We start from the raw sequence: 14,174 nt of genomic DNA, 5'->3' as shown, positions 1-14,174 counted from the left end.
GAAGCACATATATTTGTTTTCATTTGGTCCAACACACTGACTTGAATATTGGTCCAACATCATGTGGGCCAAATGTTTGCCAGGCCCGGGCCGGCATTTGGAGAACACTGCTCTAGGAGATGTTAAAAAGAGTCTCTAAGTGTTAAATGAATAGCATCCTTTTAGTATGTAGGTGAACCTAGCCTAACCAGGTTTATCATTTAACCCATTTTAGCCTGGAGCGACATATACTACGTACGCTGAATGCAGGCTCTTGAGATTTTAGTTTTTCATTAACAATGTGGGTATGTTAGAGCTGAATGAACACATTCTAATGCAAAAGGAGGGTTCTGGCTTTTACTAAATGCAACTAATTTCATGTTTTTATGTGCTTCGTAGGCTGAGATATTTAGGTTTTAATAAGCATAGAGCATCTTTTCTCAAAAAAGGGCTGAGGCCAAAATGGGTTGTTGCAATACCCTCCGCTGGTTCTTGCCTTGCCTTACCCACGTCAAACTCGTGGCCCTGCTTCTGGAAGGTGTGGCAGCATCCTCCCGCCTGGTCGTGCTGCTCCAGCACCAGCACCTTCTTGCCGGCCTTGGCCAACACCGCCGCCACGCTCAGGCCCCCGATGCCGCTGCCCACGACAACCGCATCCAGCCCCTCCGGAACGCGGTCGCTACGGAAACCTTGAAGGAAAACAATGGGATGCCCAGATAAGCGTTTTCGATCGTCACGTCAGCAACAGCAGCAGCACGTATAGAGACGGTTTCTGCGTATGTGCGTGTGTGTGCGTGCATGTGTGTGTGTGTGTGTGTGTGTGTCTAAGTGTGGCATGTGGCGCATCCCCATCCCAGAGTGCTTTCCGCCCACACACTGGCCTACTTCCTCTCATCTTTCAGCTTGGGTCAATACTCTCTCTCTCCCTCTCTCTCTCTCTCTCTCTCTCTCTCTCTCTCTTTCTCTCACTCAAGCCTGTTACAAAAAAACAAAAAGCAAAAAAAGAGAGAGAGAGAATCACTCCCATTCTTCCTGCTCCACTGATTTTGAGCTCCATTCAGCAGAGCGATTAGCAGCCAGTGGGTTATGGGGATTAAGGCGTCGGGGGCAAACTGGGCCACATGCTACCCATTAGTCGCACGGTGACAGCGATGACTCACTGTGGATCTAACCTCTGAAAATGTGGCTGTGTGTGTGTGTGTGTGTGTGTGTGTGTGTGTGTGTGTGTGTGTGTGTGTGTGTGTGTGTGTGTGTGTGTGTGTGTGTGTGTGTGTGTGCCCCGGGCCTTTTGACAATTGCCCATGCCTCCAGCACACACACACACACACGTCAGAGATGTCGGGGTGGCACAACGACGGAGGTGCAGAGGACATGAGGTATAATTAGGGATTCGAACAAGTGAAAGGAATAATAATTAAAAAAAAAAACATTGTATGTGAGAGAAAAGCCAAGAAAAAACTGTCTTCTAAAAAGACAAACACAAGAGATGAAAATATCTTTGAGAGTTGTGAGAAGTCTAAACAGCTCGATATTGCTTTTCAAATCTGTTTGAACTCTATAGAGTGGAGGACTGTCTATCCTGAGGACTGTCTTTCCTGACTCACACTCTTACTTGCAGTCTGAATAACTTAAGAGGTAGTCTGTGTAAGATTTTTAGTTGTTTATTTCCAGAATTCATGCTACCCATTCACTAATGTTACCTTTTTCATGAATACTTACCACCACCATCAAATTCTAAGTATTCATTATGACTGGAAAAATGGCACTTTTCATACATGAAAAGGGGTATCTTGGTCCGCCATTTTTAATTTCTAGAAATAGCCATTTTTAGCTGCAAAAATGACTGTACTTGGGGTATACTAGAAAATATTAGTTTACTTAGTACTTAGTAAACTTTCATGAAAAGATCACATTTGGCAATAGGCAACCCAGTTTCAATGAGCAGCATAGTTTGGACAGTGTACCTTTAAATATATATTTTTTAAAATGACACCAAAATAATCCATTCCCTGGAATGTTAAAGGGGTATGCCACTATTTTGGGGCTTAATTCGATTAAAATCGTTGGCTAGGGTTTGTAAAGGTGGTAAAGTTATTTTTCATGTGAAGTGTTGTCTTGCTTTAAGACAAGTTAAAAGAGGGAGTATGTCGCTAAGCTAGTGAAAATCAATGCATCCATGTAGCATTGCTACATGCTACACGGATCCATTGACTTTCACTAGCTTAGCGACATGCTCCCTCTTTCAACTTGTCTTAAAGCAAGACAACGGCTTACATGAAAAATAAGACACTTTACCACCTTTATAAACCCTGACCAACGATTTTAACTGCATTAGGCCCCAAAATAGTGGCATACCCCTTTAACATAAATGACCTGAATGTCTATGATGTACTCTATAATTACAATGCAACTAGAGGTATTCTTAGGACACTTTCAATAATGACTGTAAACACCGATTTAAGACATGTCACCTGTGTCACCTGTCATTCACATCAAAGTTGGAAGCTGCCGAGATCCATAGAAACAAGGTGAATGACCTTCCTACCAGAGATTCTTTAAGTATAGAGATATGCCAACATAATAGGTTTCTATGGGCACCTAACATGACCAGGTTCCGGTCTGCCTAAAGGGGCGTGTCATAATGCTCCTAGCATTGAATAGAACAGTCCTCAGGTCTGCCTAGGTCTGCCTAAAGGGGGATTTCCCCCCCAATAATAGAACCCGGAAACAATTGGCCAATGGAACCTCTCTCTCTCTACTCTCTCTTTTATGCTGTAGGTACTGTAAGTATGTCTCACTCTGCAGCAGTTGTTGGGTCTGTCTGTGTGTGTGTACCTCACTCATCATCCCTAGGCAAAGCTGCATGATGCACTGTCCTGCATAACAACAACAACAAAAAACACTGGAAAAATGGGCTGTCAAACATATTGAAGTGATAGTGGGGGTGCTTATTCATTATGTCTTAATAGATCGCAGCAAGACACTTTGTTGCAACAAACAGAAGTTGTTAAGTCACAATTCAGTATTAGCACTAATGGCCACGTTTACATGAGATATTTAATTCAGAATGAACTATCATTAATTCTGAATTAAGCTTAAATCCGCTTTGAAAACATCATGTAAACACTTCACAATTCAGAATTAAATGAAAGATCAAAGTAAACTTGACAGAACTATTTAATTCTGAATGAAAAATGTCATGTAAACGTAGCCAATGTGCAGTTACAGCCTTGACCATGGCTCGACTAGCTTAGGGCACCGCGCTCTTGCGGCGGGGACCAGGGTTCGAGTCTGGCCTGAGGTCATTTCCTGGCCCTCACCCCATCGCTCCCTCCCAACAACTTCCTGTCCACCTCTTCAGCTGTCCTGTCACAGCAAAGGCAGAAAGCCCTAAAAAATACTTTTTAAAAAGTGTATTATAACTATTTGGCATCAGATAAGTGTAATGCAATGCCTTGTAATGTAATGTAATGTAATGTATTGCATTACATTTAATTACATTGCATTTGGCAGACGCTTTATAACCAAAGCGACTCACAAACGAGGAGGACATAATCATAGCCAACATCACTAGTAGATACAAAGTGCACATGTAATGTAATGTAATATAATGTAATGCGGCCTCTGTGTGTGGTGTGCAGTGCAGTAGCTTACCTATCTTGAGCACCTGGTCTCTCAGCTTCTGGTCCAGCACCAGAGGGGCGGGGGGCCTCAGACACTCCTCCGAGAAGATGGAGGGCCTCTGGGCGTAGTAGCGGTAGAGGGAGAGGGAGAGGGCCACCACAGCTAGCACCAGCACCACCGCACCCATGAGGAGGAGCGGCCCCATTGTTACAACACAGGACAGGACAGGACAGCAAGGCAAGGGACCAGCCGCTTTCAAGGTCTGCTGCAGGAGATGGAGATGGAGGGAGAGAGAGGCGCCTGTGGGAGAACACGTCGGGTGCCGACACTGCGGTAAGTCCTTCAGATCTCTCCGAGTTCTCCAGGAGCCCAAAGGGAGCCAGGATATATAGACGTCGTGCTCTAATTACAGGAATTGGCCAAGCACTAGCCCTAAAGAAGAAGAATGAAGGCTGCTAGGGGGAGAGAAGAGACGTCCAATTTGTATGCAAGTTGTAGCTGGCGAATTTAGTTTATAAACTCATAAAATTTTCCCCATAGGGTGAAAGTGAATGTGCCGGGTAGAAAGAGAATGAGAGAATATGCTTTTGATCCTTTTATATCTCCTCCGCAGACATGGATGAAAGGCTTGTCTTACAACACTAAGGGAATTGTAATGATCACATTGGTGGGAGAGACGTCACAAATGCAATTCCTGGCCTGACACTGTGGTTTCTAGCTGATTGGATTATTTCGAGGAAGTCATGCTTGGGAGACAGTCGGGGCTTTTCGTGCTCAGATCCGGAGGGGGTGAGAAAAATCAACAAGGAGAGCTTGTCATTTGCCCTGTAGCCTGTTACGCCATGCAGAATCCAAATCACGCACTCACTGCACATCCAAAAAGGACCTCGTTTAAACTCGAGGCCTTGAAGAAATAAATGAAAGCTCGCCGTCTTAACACACATATCATGCCTCTCTACATTTTATACCACATGACAGCACATAGTACTACAATTATAGGCCTATAGCCTATTCATGAAATGTGACACACATGTTAAGGACATAGACAGCATTGATTGGTAGGCCTACAGTATCTCACACACAGGGTGGGGTATGGAGGTTCTTTTTTTGGCAAGTTTATACATTTAAATTATCTTCTTAAGACATGACTTCTAAATGGTACTAATTGAAAAACAAAGGTAAAGTCAGATTGTAGGCCTATGATTTGATATGATATATGATAGGCTATGATATGATATAGAGCTTCATATTAGTAGACTTCACTCCTTTTTACTTCACTCCAATAGGCCAACAAAATCTGCCAGAATCATATCAGTCATGCTTTTTGTGGTCCGACAGAAGAAAAATCAATTTGTTTACAGGCAAAACTAGAAGTGCAGAGTGCAGACCTCCGCCAAGGAGGCTGTTAGACTATATGTCACACCCCATTTTTTCCAAGTTTTAGGGAGTTGGAAGGGCAAAATTCGCATGGTGAAGAATCTTTTAAACAAATGATCCGCATCGTGACCCTGATAACCACCAAAATTGAATCACTTGTCCCTTTTGTCATTTCCAACAATTCCACACAAAAAAATCATCCAAATCCGTTCATGACTTGAATTATCCTGCTGACAGACACAGACAACCATCAAACCATCGCGACCGAACCTTGAGGAGGTAATAATTATAATAATAAAAAAAATCATAACCTCATTGCGGAGGTCATTAACCGTACCCCTAGACAAGTTATGGGACCGGACCACCATCGCCAAGAAGTGCGTTTTAACCATGTAGTCTAAAGAGTGCTAAACTGGTGCTGCAATAAAAAAACACGTCTGTCAAACTCTGCGCCGGATAATCAAATGAACCTGATGAACTGATGCTGCTGCTTTGCTCTTTTGGCTCAATCGTTAGCCTACCTGACGAGTTGCGGATCCTCAGAAGCAAAACAAATCTTCGAAAATTCTCCTTCTAGAAATGTTTAGAAATTCTTTGGTGAAACCCGAGAAGTAGCCAGAGACCGTCAGGAGGGGCCATAACACATCTGGAAGTAATTAGGATTTAACCCCGCTACGCACCTACCCCAATAGGTGGGATTTTCTGTGTAGATTTGTGTTGTTGATTTTTTTTTTTTTTAAACACAGTGTAACACAATCCACGTAGCGTGGGCCTATAGGCCTACCAAATGCACTGTAGCCTACCTGGTCACCTGTAGCATTTTTAAATTGTGCCCACTTAGATTTGTAAGGGTCTCAATAAAAAAAAGAGGTGGGACCTTTATAGCCAATAAATAAACCTATATTTGGTGTTTTAAAGCTTCCAATTAATGAACCTTCCCCTGGGCAATTAGAGGGAAAGCTTCACTGCCCTTGAACGTTAAGTTTCACTTTGACATCATGAAGGACACACTGCATTCCCCTGACACCCATAACTGCACCATGCCAATCTTTGGTGAAAATAAAACAAAATAAAATTTGATCAAGACAAGAGTTCCCAGAGTGGGCCCCCTAACAACTGAAAGTGGTCCTTAACCAGGCATTGTCAGGCGTGGTAGGAATGAAAGGCCTGAACAGTGTTGCCAGATGGAAAATGCTGAATTATCGTACCACAAGCTCAAAATTATTGTTTTTCTGTCTTTTTGGGAGGAAATTATCGTACAAGGCCCAAATTGTACGATGCCAAGGCATCTAAATGAACTGAATGACAACTCTAAAACTATCGTAGGCCTACATCATGTTTTTTTTTAATCGTACAGAGGACAAAATGGACAAAATGATGGTACAAATACGATATCGTACATCTGGCAACACTGGGCCTGAACATAGGCCAGGGCATAGAACATAAGACCTAGAGTTGACACTGCCCCCTTATTGAAAAAGAAGAAAAGCCCATTGGGAAACTCCAACTCCCATTGTCATTGTGACATAGCACTCCACCTCGCACACAAGTGAACACCGCACATGTGACGGAGGTCATCTTGCTCCTGTTCACCCCTCTCGGGGATCGAACGTGTGACCTCGTCAACTACAACGGTCTGGCAATGGGAGACACAGTAGGCCTACGATACCGCTGGGCCAAGAGACTAGTCTCTCGGCCCAACGGCACGAGACTGTATGAGGTTATCGGAGGGAGGTTTTACCAACGTTCCGCGCCAACTCTGCTAGTTAGCCTCCGTTACACACACACACACACCGAAATTGCATTTATGCCTCACCCGTGCAAGGGGACAGCCCTCAATGGCATCCCTAGGGAGCAGTACGGCAGGACGGTACCATGCTCAGGGTACCTCAGTCATGGAGGAGGATGGGGGAGAGCACTTGTTGTTTACTCCTCCCACCAACCTGGCCGGTCGGGAGTCAAACCGGTAACCTTTGGGCTACAAGTCTCAGTCTGACGCCCTGCCCTTCATAGCAATCCTGGCAGCCATGATTATTTGTAGGAAGACACCTGAGCATTGCAAAAGAAGGAGAAGGAGCTCACATCTGTCAAAAATGGCTTAATAATGTGAAAATGTCCATTGACACACTATTACAAGGAATGTTGAAGGAACAGTTGGAATGTGTTGCTAAATACTATGTAGCCTACGGGTAATATAAACAGATTTTCAGCAGTATTTTATCGACTCATATGATTTAAGTAGATATTTAGCCTAACACTTCAAACCTGATCCTTGATTAATGTATCACTTCATATTCACAGTTTTGGGCCATTTTTTTTTTTACAAGAGTGTGCGGGTGTGTTCTCCATGGATCTGCATTGATTGAAGAGCACAGGTCTACAGAGAAAGAAGGCTATGCTTGCCATTTTCCATTGCTGTCGTAAATTGCTGTGTCACCTCTAGTCTAATGCTATACCTCTATGGGCCTGGATGATCATAACAATCAGAAAAAAAGGAGTCAGGGAGGTACTGTGGCACACTGTGGCTAAGACCCATACCATCTACAGCCGGCAGGGCTGGACTGGGGGAGAAATATAGCCAGATTATCATTGGCTTTCAGATCTCTTGGTCTGACCAAGATCATAACAATGAATGTTTCCCAAACGGCATGGTTCGGTTGACCCGCCTCCCTTGGTTTGCTACTGGTTGGCTGGTGTCCGACAAAGTGGGTGGAGTTCCCGTTTTTTCAGGAGGTCTGAAACGACATTTACATTGCTCTTGCCCTGACTAGAAGCAACACAGAAGGTGTTACGTCACTAGGAGGGTGTGGCCTGGCTAGGAGAAATAGGGCCCGGGCACTTTTGGCTCATAATTAGTAGGGCAGAAATGACTCACTAGTGGGTCCCGCACCCTCGTGGGCCCCTATTTTCAGATATGTAAAAAAAAATATTTTTTAACATTTCTGAAAATAGGGGCCCACAAAGGTGCAGGGCCCACCGGAAAATGCCCGCTATGCCAGATAACCAGTCCAGCACTGACTACAGGCTACATTGTCAAGGGGATCTAGGTTCGAATCCAGCCTGGATCATTTCCCAAACCTAATCCATCGATTCCCCGTCTGCCCTTCATCGCCCTGTTGAAATAAGGACAAGACAACACCCTCAAAAAGAAAAAGAGGAGTCAAATAAATGTATTTTCAAACCATTTATTTTGTAGACATCATGAAATGTACAGCTTCATCTCCTATATTCACACACCAGTAATGCAAGATGGCACTCATAGATACTCACTCATGTGTGGGTTTTTTTTCAGCATAGGTAGGTATACAAAATATGAATGACATAAATAAAGGCAAATGTGCTTCTATAAATTACCTCATTGAGTATTTATGTATATATGCCCTTTTGAACCAATAGCTGCCAATAGTCAAAACATGGTATATTCAGTTGTCTCTGACACAAAAGTATGTCCATTTTTGTAGGCAACAAAGGTGTTGAGATGTTGTAGACATGGTGAGAAGCTCACAGTGACACTTCCCTTGTCATTCCTGTCCCACATTATGGACTCTTAATATCAATATTCTGAAGCGCTTGGGAAAAACCGGGTGCAGAAAGCAATACACCCTGGGCGGTTCAGGACGGTTTTCTTGATGAAAATTAATATCACGGTTCTCTGCATGATTTTTTTGTTCATAAGCGGCGATTTTCCGCCACATATCAATGTTTCTGAAGAAAAGGCTGAAATTGTATTTATAAATGGGATAAAATCCTGAATTTTAGTTAATCTCCATTTCTATTTTAATCACTTTTTTGGAATAAAAACTTTAAAAAAACCTTCTTTCATCAAAAAGTGAAACTTGTGTAGGTTAAAACCGTTATCACGTATTTTTAACGGTATACCGCCCAGCCCTACACCCTGCCACATTTTTGCTCCAACCATTTCAATGAACCTAGCTGATCCTAATGACCACATCCCTGAAGCCAGGTTGATTTGAGAGGGCACAGGCAGAAGGAAAACCTAAGCAAGCAGGGCTTTTACTCTGTCAGTCCTGGGGCCCATACTACAAAGCTGGTTCAGGACTAAACCAGGGTGCATTCCAATATGCGACCTTGTGTCCTCCACTTGGGCTTGTGGCCTCACGTTTTGCTGATGCCCCGCCTCCGTGGAGAAAACAATTAAGTTTCCCCGCTGTCAGCCTAGCCAAAAAATGTTTTGGGGGACTATTCTTCATTCAACATCCAGTTTGCAAATGAGAACATGACTTTACAATTGAGCTTTTGTGAGATATTGAAATGTAATAATCTTGTCAGTGATGTCATCATGACATATTACTTGGTACGAGGCCACAAGCGCAAGTGGAGGACGCAAGGTCGCATATTGGAACGGACCCTCTGTCAGTCCTGGGGCCCATACTACAAAGCTGGTTCAGGACTAAACCAGGTTAAGTCAGAGGAGGTTCACTCACTGGTGATACTGTAGCTAGTTGGTGCTCGCAGGCAAGTGAATGGATGTCAATGGGGTTTTCACTTGCCCACGTTCGCCCCCTAGTGGACACCCAACACGAACTGCAGCTAGTTGACGCTAGCAGGCAAGTGAATGGATGTCTTTGGGGTTTTCACCTGCCTGCGTTCGCCCCCTAGTGTGCACCCAATCGGAACTGCAAAGCTTGCTGGCTATAATGGGAACCAATGGGAGTGAAGTTTCTCCTCTATTGTAATTTCTCTGGTTAAGTTAAGAGGTAAATCATCTAATAGAAGAGCCTGGAGTCCTCTTAAGAAAATGAGGACTCCGGGTTCTTGTATTATGTTTTACCTCTTAACTTAACCTGGTTTACTCCAGCAGCTTTGTAGTTTAGTCCCCTGTTTTTCCACCTCTGCTTGATCAAGAATGGCTAACGAAACACTGGAAGCATGGTAACACCAGTGGAAGAAGTAACACCGTATGAAAGTATGTTTGTTACACAGTTGAAGTGGACACTCGTGTGAAACAGGCGCTGGGTGGTAACACGAACACACGTTTACAACTTGTGCACTGCAGAGACGATGGAACACTGAAAGAGGTTCATGCAGCTGCTAAGAGACACCTATATACGTATAAATACTGGGGTCATCCCTATGTTCCCGGCCGGGTCCTATGTTCCCCGCAACTGGGGAACTTAGGACCCTTTGTTCAAAAAAGGGTTTTATGTTCCCCGCTGCTTCCAAGTAGACTGCTGCCGCATGGCAAAGCACAGGTTGTTGTTGCACCTGTGACAGGTTAGGTTTAGGGATAGTTTTGGTCAGGGCACAAATTTAAAACTCGGAAACATTGCATTACTGACAGGTTAGGTTTAGGGATGGTTTTGGGAAGGGTCAGATACAATGCGGGGAACATAGAACCCTTTTTTAGGGAAACAAAAATACAAAGACAGGGGAACATTGGAACACAGGAATATAGGACCCGGGAAACATAGGTACGCTCCCTAAATACTACAGCAAGTCAACCCACGGCCCCAATGGAGCTCCGTTTTAAGCAATATGGCACTGTCTCTAAAATGTCAGAGAAAACACTTCCCTACACACACACACACAAGAAAAACCCTTTAATTAAACCCCACGTCATCACATAGATTTTACATGCCTGATATGTTGTTTTCCCATAAACACTTTTGACTTTTGTGTCATCCACTATCCTACTTCTTGTCACATAATGCTTCCCGTTTCGCCAATATCCAAAATAAAGTCTTCTCTCCATACCCTGCTGCACATGGTGAGTGCAATACATTCAAATGGTGGGCAATATCTAGCGTGTTAGTGTCAGGGAAGCCATGTGTGAAAGGGGAACAACAGCCACTGGTGACATACTGATAAGTTATTGCAAAAGAGACACTTCAATTCCGCATTTCTAGAGCAGTGTTTCTCAAAGTTTCTCAGACCGAGGACTACTTTGGCGCCCCAAAAATCTTCAGGGACCACCTGTCAACTGAACTGACAGTTGACGGCTAATTTGACACTCCTATTTTCAAGGCAGATAATTTACTTTTTATTCACATTTACAAGCCTGTCTTGTTGTGGTGAAAATAAGACTTCAGCTACATTTAGCTTTGTAATAATGTTACAAATGTCTTGGAAAAATTAAAATCCCCTCCGGACCACCTGAGCTCTGTCGCGGACCACCTGAGCTCTGTCGCGGACCACCAGTGGTCCCCGGACCACACTTTGAGAATCAATGTTCTAGAGACACTCAGTGAAGAGTGGTGTAGTATTATTCACACATGCATGCTGTACGGTAGGAGCGCGTGTGGACCAAGAGATTTCACTCATTTTATGTCAGTGTCAACACAACTAGGCCTATCTACACAAACGGTGTAAAACACACTAAGCATCTAATCTAAAATTGGGAAAAAACAAAAAACGTTTAGCTTTCTCCATCCTATAGGATAATCCAGATAAGTGACAAGCAAAAGTCCTCCAGAATAACAATGTCCCTACAGTGATCGGTTTCTGTTTATTGTGATAGAGCCTGTTCATGTAGACAGTTTAAAAACTATAAAAAATTTACCAGTAATGTGATCAATGGTAAATGTGATGCGCTCTCTTTTCTGTACACCTTTCTGTGTAGCTAGCCAGTCAAGCATTTGTCCAAGTCATTATAGCCTCTTTTCATGACTTTCAAATAATGGCTTGATGGTTCCACTACTCAACTCCAGGTCTTTATCAATACTTCAATAGAGTGTGACGGGGGAAGATGTTAAGAGAACATTGTGTGTATATTGCATATAACAGCGCTCACTCCAGTCTCTCCAATATCTCCACCGCTTATGACCGACTGCAGCCACTACCCCCCTGATATACGGTAGCATACAGTCTGTGTATACATGTACTACAAGGCCTACGTATATATGATGTTATTGTCTGCTGTATTGAATTACATGCTTACATTGATTGGACAATACAGTAGCTGCTGCAGCGCCGGAGGTCATGCTGTATAGCTATATAGCGTCCGTCCGGGCTGCAGGCAGGCAGCATTCATTTCCTTTCACTTCAACAAGTGCTTCTAGTATACTGTATGAAAAGTGGCAGTGTCCTTGCTGCTACAGCACACTATACTCCACTGGGGACGGCATGAATAGACTAGAGCGCTGCCATCAGGGCTTTGCTTTTGCTTTACTAACAGATGAATGTGTGTGTGTGTGTGTGCTTCTGTCAGCTACTTGTGGCGCATTGAGTATACACGTGTGTGTGTGTGTGTGTGTGTGTGTGTGTGTGTGTGTGTGTGTGTGTGTGTGTGTGTGTGTGTGTGTGTGTGTGTGTGTGTGTGTGTGTGTGTGTGTGTGTGTTTCTGTCAGCTACGTGTGGCGCATTGAGAATACACATGTGTGTGTGTGTGTGTGTGTGTGTGTGTGTGTGTGTGTGTGTGTGTGTGTGTGTGTGTGTGTGTGTGTGTGTGTTTCTGTCAGCTACGTGTGGCGCATTGAGTATACACATGTGTGTGTGTGTGTGTGTGTGTGTGTGTGTGTGTGTGCGCTTCTGTCTGCTACTTGTGGCGCATTGTGTATACAAGTTTGTGTGTGTGTGTGTGTGTGTGGGTGGGCGTGCGTGCCTGCGTACGTGTGCATTTGCACAAGGCTTGAATACCAAGCTGCAGACTTGGCTTGGGTGTATTATGTTCTAAGCGCTATGTGAGAGCGTTTTTTTTTTTTACCAGAATGTTCTCTGACACATCTCCAAGAGTGACTGGCCAGGTGGCAGTGACAAAGGTGGTTACGTGATAAAAAAAAACCTTTTTGTTATTGTTTGCAAGTTGCCGGAGAGAGAGGAAGGAAGAGAGGGGCGGTACAGCCCCCCAGGCGGTGTTAGGGTGGCATTGAGGACGATACAGTTGAGAGGGGTCTGAGTTTAGTTATCATTGGTGGCATTAGTCCATTTACATGTTTTAATACTAATGGGGGCGTTGTCAGGCTTAAGATGAGGTCAAGGGGGCGTTGGGAGGCTTGTGATGAGGCCAAGGGGGCATTTTTCAATAAAGGTTGAGAACCACTGCTCTATCATGTACTCCGTATTTAAACGAATTACACCGCACTCACGATTAAAAGGTGCCAAACAAAAACAAAAACTATGAAATAAAAATGTCTGCACACTTCATAAATCCTTTCTTTTCTTTTTAATAGCGGTCTATGACCGTGGATGGTCATAGACCGAAAGCTTGGCAATTAAAAAAAGGAAAGAAAGATTTACGTGTGCAGACATTTTTCTATCATGTAGTCTACCAGGGCTTGCCTGGGCCAAAAAAAATTGCACCTGGCGTTTGAGCAGGGGTGTTTCTAGACTTAAAGGTGCACTGTGTAGGATGGTGACTAGGGTAGGTATTGCAACGATGCTGCTCATTGAAACTGTGCTGTGTACAGCAAAATTCAGTCTTTGCATTAATATTTACTAAATAATGAACTAATATTTACTAATATGACCAAAGTACAGTAAGTTTTGCTATTTCTGTAAACTCAAAATGGCGGACCATGGAGAAGATCACCCTTTTCATGTATGAAAAATGCCACAGTCCACAGTCATAATGAATACTAACAATTCATGGAAGTGTTCATGAAAAAGCTAACATTTGTGAATGTGCATGAATTCTGGAAATAAAATACTAAAAATATTACACAGTGCACCTTCAAGGGTCAACCTGGGCTTAGCATGGCTGGGTTCGATATACGCTTCAAGATGAACTGAGCACACTAAAATAAAAAAATAAGACTCCCAACTTGCGCTGACCCTGGGCTGAACTGAATCCACTGCATTTGCTGAACACTGCTAAAGCTGCTGTAAACAACAGTCTAGCGGCGCCCCTGGTGGCAAGCACAGGTACTGCGGAGAACACATTTATTTCACTGTAACCAGCTCTCTACACAGTATGCCCATGACAATAACATCCCACGCGACACAACACAACACGACACGACACACAAGACTGAGTGAGTGTAAAAAAAAATAGAGAGAAGTGGGAATTATGTATGAAGCTGGAGAGACTTGAACACAATAGAGGAGATATTGTGATGAAAAAAAAAACAGCCAATAGGGAGATGGCTAGGATATAGGGGGTAGGGGGTAGGAGAGAGGCAGACATGCAGGCTTGCTTCCACATCTTCAGAGGGTACACGCGGCTCCACTGGGGAAAACAATGTGGCTCCTTGTTACATCGTACGCCGGCGCTGTTCTTTAATCAGCGAATGTGCCGT

At 43.7% G+C, this 14,174-nt stretch overlaps 1 protein-coding gene across 1 annotated transcript in view; it reads right to left on the bottom strand.

Annotated features, from left to right (window-relative positions):
* Positions 1 to 4,150, bottom strand: part of LOC134463164 (all-trans-retinol 13,14-reductase-like) — a 32,218-nt gene extending 28,068 nt beyond the window's left edge. The window contains exons 1-2 of the mRNA XM_063216399.1: positions 3,634 to 4,150; positions 486 to 668 (exon numbers count right to left, since the gene is read on the bottom strand). Of these exons, the coding sequence (XP_063072469.1) occupies positions 486 to 668; positions 3,634 to 3,808 (358 nt within the window). The 5' untranslated portion in view covers positions 3,809 to 4,150. The remainder of the gene's footprint in view (positions 1 to 485; positions 669 to 3,633) is intronic.
* Between the last annotated feature and the right edge of the window lie 10,024 nt (positions 4,151 to 14,174).

Source organism: Engraulis encrasicolus, chromosome 2 (genome assembly GCF_034702125.1).
Source record: "Engraulis encrasicolus isolate BLACKSEA-1 chromosome 2, IST_EnEncr_1.0, whole genome shotgun sequence".
In the NCBI taxonomy this organism is placed as follows: domain Eukaryota; kingdom Metazoa; phylum Chordata; class Actinopteri; order Clupeiformes; family Engraulidae; genus Engraulis; species Engraulis encrasicolus.
This window is presented reverse-complemented; position numbering and strand designations above follow the sequence as displayed.